At 46.6% G+C, this 8,940-nt stretch overlaps 1 protein-coding gene across 4 annotated transcripts; it reads left to right on the forward strand.

The window, feature by feature from the left end:
• The first annotated feature begins 265 nt into the window (after positions 1–265).
• Positions 266–7,781, forward strand: LOC132889026 (homeobox protein SIX4-like). Of its 4 annotated transcripts, XM_060925146.1 has the most exons (3): positions 266–1,077; positions 4,650–5,272; positions 6,740–7,781. In XM_060925146.1, the coding sequence occupies exons 1-3, from the start codon at positions 368–370 to the stop codon at positions 7,030–7,032; spliced, it is 1,626 nt and encodes a 541-aa protein (XP_060781129.1). In that variant the 5' UTR covers positions 266–367; the 3' UTR covers positions 7,033–7,781. The 4 variants fall into 4 exon arrangements, with proteins under 4 accessions (XP_060781129.1, XP_060781131.1, XP_060781130.1 ...); XM_060925148.1 differs by lacking the exon at positions 6,740–7,781 and having other exon boundaries at positions 266–1,097; positions 4,650–4,736; XM_060925147.1 differs by lacking the exons at positions 4,650–5,272; positions 6,740–7,781 and adding an exon at positions 2,806–2,914.
• The last annotated feature ends 1,159 nt before the right edge of the window (positions 7,782–8,940 follow it).

The following is an 8,940-nucleotide window of genomic DNA, read 5'->3' on the forward strand; positions in this document are numbered from 1 at the left end:
GTTTAGAACAGGAGGCGAGTGAGGCGCAACCCAACAGTCACCTGTGCGCAGGTGAGCTCGCAGAAGGGGAGTTGTTCTGAGCGCGAGAACCAGACCTGCGCTGGCCCCGCCTCTACAGTCCCTTCACCAATCAGGTCTCTCCAGAGGAAACACCTGGTGCACCTGAAAGGTAAGGATTTCTTTCGCTCCTCCCCCCTCGTCTGTTTCAGCCTGTCTCGTCTTTGGGAAGGGAACACGCCCCTCCCCCTTCCCGTGATAGGATTCCTCGGAGAGGTAAAGGTAACATTTGGCGAAAGGACACCCGACACCCGGTAACCGGATCCCGAGGCGGAAGAGTGACTGAATGGAGTGAACAAATAACTCCGGCATGTCTTCCTGTGGCCTGAATGTGAGTCAGACCCCGGAGCTCCGCGCTCCGCCCCGGGACGCAAAGGAAGGCGACGAGGACGCGGACGACTCTGAGTATTTTGCGCGCGCGCCCGCCGCTGCCGATATCTCTCCTTCTTCTTCTTCATCATCATCATCATCATCCGTGTCTTCGTTGTGCTTCTCCGCCGAGCAGGTGGCGTGTGTGTGCGAGGCGCTGCAGCAGGCGGGACGGGTGGATCAGCTGGCCCGGTTCCTGCGCGCTCTCGGCGGCGGCGGCTCACACGGGGGCGGTGAGAGTGTCCTCCGCGCGCGCGCTCTCGTCGCCTTCCACCAGGCGCGCTACGGCGAGCTGTACGGGATCCTGCAGGGCCACAGCTTCAGTCCCGGGTGCCACGGCGCGCTGCAGGAGCTCTGGTACAAGGCGCGCTACACGGAGGCGGAGAGGGCACGCGGCCGCCCGCTCGGCGCTGTGGACAAGTACCGCGTGCGCCGGAAGTTCCCGCTGCCCCGCACCATCTGGGACGGAGAGGAGACCGTGTACTGCTTCAAAGCGCGCTCCCGAAACGCGCTCCGGGACGCGTACATGCGCAACCGCTACCCGGCACCGGCGGACAAACGCAACTTGGCAAAAGTAACGGGACTGTCGCTCACTCAGGTCAGCAACTGGTTCAAAAACCGGCGGCAGAGAGACCGGAACCCGTCCAAAAGGTGAGGGGGACTGCCTGCAGGTGAGCTGTGAACAAAATGCAAATGTACAACATGCAAATAAAGATTCTAACAAGTGTCAGGGTTTATTGTGGGTTAAAGGCAAGGCAAAGCAAAGAGGTGGTGGTGGGGGGGAAAGGCCCACCAGACTAAACCCCGTCCTGTACCTTCAGTGTTCATCTTCCACCTGAAAGCAGGAATGACTCGTGAACCTTTCAGTGGAGCTTCAACCTCACTGCTGTCCCTGAAATTCACTTTCCGGTTTAAAGCCACATCACATCAGCAAAGTTTACAGAAATAAAGGTCTAAAAGATACAGCAGCGGCACAGCGATGAGAAGAACCTCCTGAGGTCTGCACGCCTGCTTTCAGGAGTTAACTCGGGGTTTAGGAGATGTTCATTTGCGCTTGATTTCCTTCATGGAGACCAGCAGTGTGGGAACTCTTCCATTTCTGGGTGAATTTAACACACTTGAGTGGCCAAACTTTCAGTTTAGTTTCTTTGGCAGTTTATAAGCTCAGAGATTTTTCTTGAAATAGTGAATATTGAAGAATCTTTAACAGTCAAAGCAGGAAAATATTTTACAGCTCTAAGATGAGTTTCTCTGTGAATCGGCGTGTAACTGTATCACGTTATCGTTGTTGTCCGCATTAATCCATGCATCACCATCACAGTGGTGAGATTTTACATTGGAGTGGAACAGAGTGGAGCAGTGCACACAGCGGGGGTTCAGACGTACTGTAGCTCTCACCCGTGTTTCCCCAAACGCTTTGAAACGCACCACTGACACGAACCACTAAACGCCATGATGTCATCAGGATGGGCTAATATTACAGCTACATCTACTGATACTACAACTAAGCCTAATACCACTACTGAATTTACTGATACTACTAAATCCATTAAATCAAGTCAAAGTCCCTTCCACACCAGGATCTGGTCTCCCCAGGCAGTCTCCTGTCCCAGTACTAACCAGCTCTTTGAGGCGTATTGGTGTGGCGCTGATCTCCGTTTCCGTAGCCTTTGGCCTCTCACCTAGACGGTTAGGGTTACAGTGGGGGGCGGGTCCTCTGGTAACCATGAGAGTTTGACTCCCCACTCGCATCTATTTTGCAGTGTGCCCTGCCAGATGGCAGAAGGTAACATTTTTATGATGGTCTTTATGACTCGACCTCGAGTAGAACTGACTGACGCTACAACTAAACCCACTCATACTACAACTAAACCCACTTATACTACTACTAAACCCACGAGTACTACTAGTAAACCTCCTAATACTTTGCATCATACCAATATTACCACCACCTCTTATGATAACAATTATACTAATAATACTTAACATTTTTGATTTACCTCTGGTAGTAATACTGATTGTACTGTACGAATATTAACACAACACACATTTTTATAAAATACTTTAATACTACTACTGTGACATTTTTATTATTATTAATGGCATTTAACAGACACTCTGATCCAAAGTGACATACAACACACCCAGAGCAGTTGGGGGTTCGGTGCCTTGCTCAAGGGCACTTCAGCCATTCCTGCTGGTCCAGGGAATCAAACTGGTGACCTTTTGGTCCCAAAGCTGCTTCTCTAACCATTAGGCCATGGCATTATTATTATTATTATTATTATTATTATGTAGTAATGACACTAATGTCCACTATTATGGCTCAGCTAATAGTAATCCATCCATCCATTATCTGTAACCTCTTATCCTGCTCAGGGTCGCAGGCGGGCTGGATCCTATCCCAGCTGACTACGGGCGAAAGGCGGGGTTCACCCTGGACAAGTCGCCAGGTCATCACAGGGCTGACACATAGACACAGACAACCATTCACACTCACATTCACACCTACGCTCAATTTAGAGTCACCAGTTAACCTAACCTGCATGTCTTTGGACTGTGGGGGAAACCGGAGCACCCGGAGGAAACCCACGCGGACACGGGGAGAACATGCAAACTCCACACAGAAAGGCCCTCGCCAGCCACGGGGCTCGAACCCGGACCTTCTTGCTGTGAGGCGACAGCGCTAACCACTACATCACCGTGCCGCCTGCTATTAACAATATTAAAATCTATAACACTAATCAGAGTGTAAATAAGTGGAGTTGATGATATTCCTGATGCCTTGATTTGAGTTTACCTGCATGATATATTTTATATGCTTTAGTCATGTATTTGCATGTCAGGTGTGTATGCAGACGGAGCAGCGCGGCACTCACTCAGCACCAGAAATTAAACTGCTTTTATACAATCCTGTCAATCACCAGCAGAAAGCTTTTAATTCACCTTGAGTGTGTGTGTGTGTGTGTTTTGTGTTTTATACATTACTCTGCACTATTTACTTTGCCCTTTAGCCTCAGGGAACAGGAAAACCTCCTCTTCAGCAGTAGACGACCCCCACATTACATAAACACACAGACACCCTGCAGCCAGCATTTATGTCTTCTCCTTTACACGCTTTTCACTTTTGTGAACAAAGCTGATGTGCACCTGGCGGAGGTGACCTCACGCTCGGCCTCTTTCTGACTCACACACACACACACCAATGCAAACATACATAAATACGCACAATAACACTCACAAACGCACAATGCTGATGTCACACTGCTCAAAGTTACTTTTGCGTGAGAATCGCCGTCATCAGAGGTCATTTGGTGACTTTTGGATTTTTTTCTCTCAGATTGATGAATATGAGAAGTGAGTGAGGAAAGCCAAAGGGATTGTGGGATATCGAGTGTAGCTGATTTACAGGAAGAGCTCTTGAGAAGTAAGAATTCTGAGCAACTTTTCTGCAAAGTTGTGAATGTTTGAGATTAATCACACGGTGTAGGGTTCAGTGCTCGGTGAGGGTTTAATCCTGAAACGACACCCATCAGAACTCGGCTACAGACTGAAGTGCTCTTTAGAAGTTACTTGAGAGTTACACACGTGGAGGCGGGGTTTATCTAAAACAGAGGCGTGTTTCCGTTACACTCGATTCTGATCATGAACTGAAGCACATTTCTTCCATGATATTGGCTCGAGCATTAAATCCAGCATCAGTATTCAATACATAAATATGACAATACTTATAAATTAAATGTCCACAAAAGTTGTGGGTTTTTTTTTTATTCCCCCCCCCAATGGAGGACATCAGAGCAGGCGTGGCTTATCAGAGCCATTGTGTTGTCTGGGGAGTGATGCATTGATGGATAAAATTCTAAAAGAAAGTCGAGTTTCTCTGGAAGCTGAACAGATGAGATTATCCTTCACACTGTGGACACAGCGTGCACACACACGGGTTTTATTTTATTAATTCAACAAATTAAATTAGCGTAGCTTTAAACTGCACACAGTGCTGATGCTTTTCTTTGATGTTTGGTTTGCAGAATAAAAACACATGCCCAGAGCAATCGTGTTTTTTCTCTTCTGATCGATGCCCATTCTCCAAAACCTCCCGGTCTTTACTGAGCCCAAAGAGCAGCTCCTCCGCTGTGGCTGGGCAGAGACAGGTGCTGTGAGGACGAGTTACAGATATTTAAAATGCCACCTTTTTGTCTTTTCTCTCTGTGTCTTTTTGTCAGTGAATCAGACGGGAACCACAGCACCGAGGACGAGAGCAGTAAAGGACGCGAGGATCTGTCTCCGTGTCCACTCTCAGGCTCTGCTGACAGGACATCACGCGTATCTCTCTGCTCTCAAACCCCAGAACTCCATCCGACGGAAGACGATAAAAACTTTCTGTTTAACGGGACGTTCCTTCCTTCCTCCTCCAGGTTCCTCTCCTCCACAGGAAGCCTGCTGTTCGGCGGGGTTCCGGCTCTCGCCCTCCAGGGGTACAGACCTGAAACCAGTGGCACTGAAAATGGAGACGGAGCTAGCAATAAAGAAATGGACCGATCAGAAGCGATCAGTTCTCCTGATAGAGACAGAGTGCGTGAGAAAAGGATGGACAGATTAGATGGAGGAGAAGATGGCGTGTTGGCGATCTCTTTCTTCAGAGACACCGAAGCGGAGATGAACAGCAGAGCTTCAGGTTCAAGGTTAGACTACGATCACAGGAAGAAGATCCAGCTCACGGGTTACATTCAGGAAGATGAAGCCACAGCAGGAGGGGGAGGTGAAGAAACCTCACTGATGAGAGACTCTCTAACTCTTCCTCAGATGCAGCTGCCTTCGTCTTCCTCACCTGCTGCTTCAACGCAAGGTGAGAGTTAACGATGGAAGAACACACTGCAGAGTGTGTGCTGATACAGAAATAATCTGGAGAGCACTCCGGAGTCGATTATTTACACAGAACAGCACAATCTGGAGTGTTTTATTCCACTTATCCCACAGCCACGCCCTCAACATCAGTGTTTACTTTATTAATAAACAACATGTTGCATATTTTAGCTGTTTATAGGGAAGGTTTAATGGACTGGAACATCAAAGAGATGAGTGACTTCCTGTTCTCACTGACATTACACTGTAAAAAATGATTTATTATTTTAACTTGGTGCAAGGGCTGCCTTAAAATTGAGTTCACTGAAATTAATATAGTAAGTTCACAACAATTTAACTTACGATGTGAATTTCAATGAACTCAAAATTTTAAGGCAGCCCTTGCACTAGTTTTTAAGTTCTCATCTCATGTCATTATCTCTAGCCGCTTTATCCTGTTCTACAGGGTCGCAGGCGAGCTGGATCCTATCCCAGCTGACTACGGGCGAAAGGCGGGGTTCACCCTGGACAAGTCGCCAGGTCATCACAGGGCTGACACATAGACACAGACAACCATTCACACTCACATTCACACCTACGCTCAATTTAGAGTCACCAGTTAACCTAACCTGCATGTCTTTGGACTGTGGGGGAAACCGGAGCACCCGGAGGAAACCCACGCAGACACGGGGAGAACATGCAAACTCCACACAGAAAGGCCCTCGCCGGCCACGGGGCTCGAACCCGGACCTTCTTGCTGTGAGGCGACAGCGCTAACCACTACACCACCGTGCCGCCCAGTTTTTAAGTTAAAACAACAAATCATTTTTTACAGTGTACAGAGAATATCAGCCGTTCCTCCCCCACTCCTATCTATCTATCTATCTATCTATCTATCTATCTATCTATCTATCTATCTATCTATCTATCTATCTATCTATCTATCTATCCTCCCACCCCCTTTCTGATTGGGAAACATTCTGTTGTAAGGTTCTCAATAGACCCTTCAGGTGTTCCCTCACAGAAGGTCTCCCAAGGAACTCTTTGATTCCCCAGAGAACTCTGTTCTAGTTTTCATCCCTTTCAGACCGAGGAACACTCAACCTGAAGATTCCGTTCCTGTATTCAGATCTTATGATTCTAGCTGAAGAACACGTTTGGGTTCTCGAGTTGGGGACTGTGCAGTGAACCCTCAGGGTTATTATTAGTGGGTTATTGTTATTTGGAACAAGGCACGGACAGTTTTTCTGTCTAAGAGAAAAACAGCTTGCTGTGATTTGCCACAAGGAAGGAGAACTGGAACTTTTAGAACTTTAGAAAACAAAAAAAAAATAACGAAGGCGTGCAGTGTTTAGGGAACATTCAGAACATTCTTGTTTCTGTTTAAAAAAAAAAGTTTAAACGATTCTCTCCTCATCCCCCTCTTTCTTTTTTCTGTTCCTCTTGCACTCTTTCTCTCTCCTCCCCGTAGTGTTGGTGAGTGTGAGTGGCCTGGCTGTGGAACAGGATCGGGGGCGTTTGGTTCCTCTGCAGTCCAGCTCGGTGCTCTTTAACTCGGGGGAATCTTCAGTGTTCTGTTCAGTCAAACAGGAGTGTGAGAGAGATGTGGATTTCTCCTGTGTGCAGAACACACACCTGCGCTACACACACACACTAGTGCACCCTCCACATGGCCAGGTGGAAGTGACGGAGTTCAGGGGTCGTGAGCCTCAGTTGACCTCTGACCTCAGTGAGGACTTCCTGTGTGCTGCAACGGACATGTAGGGAGACGACCTGAAACATTTAGAAACGTGTTAAATATCTTTATTAATGTTAGATTTTATTCTCACTCTGTGTGTGTGTGTGAGAGAGAGAGAGAGAGAGAGAGAGAGAGAGAGAGAGGTGCACACGCGCAAGAGGGTGAATTTATTATATTTCAGAAAATAAATGGCAAAAGCCAAATTGTATAATTTCCACACTTCATTCTGACTTTTTAGGTGAAAGCATCAGAAATCAGACTTGCGCACGTTGCAGAATTCATCCGAGCCAATCATTTTAATCACTGTGTCATCACTAATTTGCATAAAGTCTGAATTGAAGTGCTTTCTGTGAGCAGTGTCGCAGCTCAGTGTTGAGTTTGTATAGGAAGTAAACATCCTGTCGTCTCTGTGTCGCTGAATGTGAGCTTAGTCTTTTACACGTCATACTGTTTTTTCTTTGATAAAATATAAAATCTGCTTTCTGTAAATTTACTCAATCAGCTGATGCTTTTATCCAAATGGACATCCAGGTGGAATTGCTTTCAGAGGTTGGGATTTAAACTCATTTCCTTCTGAATGAACACCACCACGTATATTCCTCCATCACAGCACACTGATCTCACAGCACAGAGTTAATTCCAGGTTGGATCGATAAACACATGACGATGATAAAAATAGAAGTAAATTATAAAAGCTTTTAAAGGGAATTCTCTTTATCTCTCTCTTTATCCTTTATGTACAAACCACAAATTAAATATTTTACATACAGCACTGAAGTTTTTTTTATTTCTTCCCTTTTTTATTTTGAGACATAAGAACAATAAATTATTGAATAAAAATAGTTTTTTCTTGTATTGTTTTTACTGTGTTTTATTATTATTGTAATAATTTATTATTATATTGTTAGCTAATTGACGAGCAGTTTCCTGAATGAAGTTGTTGTTCTCCTCTGGTCAGAAAGACGACCCACTTCATCTGATGGTTCTGATTTTCTTTTCGTTATTTTTATTCATCTTGTTTTCAACACAGAATGATAGAGGAACCTGAGATTAATCAATAAGACACACGGATGATCTCATCTCAACTCATTATCTCTAGCCGCTTTATCCTGTTCTACAGGGTCGCAGGCGAGCTGGAGCCTATCCCAGCTGACTACAGGCGAAAGGCGGGGTACACCCTGGACAAGTCGCCAGGTCATCACAGGGCTGACACATAGACACAGACAACCATTCACACTCACACTCACACCTACGGTCAATTTAGAGTCACCAGTTAACCTAACCTGCATGTCTTTGGACTGTGGGGGAAACCGGAGCACCCGGAGGAAACCCACACGGACACGGGGAGAACATGCAAACTCCACACAGAAAGGCCCTCGCCGGCCCCGGGGCTCGAACCCAGGACCTTCTTGCTGTGAGGCGACAGCGCTAACCACTACACCACCGTGCCGCCCTGCACAGATGATGTGAGTATTTATTTTTAACGTTGCTCCAGAGACTTTCTCCTTCACTTCACTTATTATTATTATTATTATTAAATCAGACCTGTGCTTTTCTTTCTTTTTCCTGAATATAACTGCAGTAGGCCAGGCGTTCTTGCTGGAGCGCTCAGTGACCATGTTTGGTCTGCAGTGGAGGTAAAAAAAAAATGATTCCTGGCAGAAAATATGAGAAGGATGAAGTAGCAGGAGGTGATGAGATACTGATCCTGCACAAGACCCTGGAGGAAAACAATCATTACATTAACGGCATTTAGTAGATGCTCTTACCCAGAGCAGCCTGGGGGGTAGTTAGGGGTTTGGTGCCTTGCTTCAGGGCACTTCGGCCATTCCTGCTGGTCCAGGGAATCGAACCAGTGACCTTCTGGTCCCAAAGCTACTTCTCTAACCTTTCGGCCACGGCTTCACCCCGGGTCCTGATGGGTTCTGCATGCT

Source organism: Neoarius graeffei, chromosome 7 (assembly GCF_027579695.1).
Source record: "Neoarius graeffei isolate fNeoGra1 chromosome 7, fNeoGra1.pri, whole genome shotgun sequence".
Classification (NCBI taxonomy): domain Eukaryota; kingdom Metazoa; phylum Chordata; class Actinopteri; order Siluriformes; family Ariidae; genus Neoarius; species Neoarius graeffei.

Coding starts and splice junctions, on each gene's coding strand:
- LOC132889026 (XM_060925146.1), top strand. CDS start 368: ATGTCTTCCTGTGGCCTGAATGTGAGTCAGACCCCGGAGCTCCGCGCT. Junction 1,078..4,649: donor GACCGGAACCCGTCCAAAAG/GTGAGGGGGACT, acceptor TCTTTTTGTCAG/TGAATCAGACGGGAACCACA. Junction 5,273..6,739: donor ACCTGCTGCTTCAACGCAAG/GTGAGAGTTAAC, acceptor TCCTCCCCGTAG/TGTTGGTGAGTGTGAGTGGC.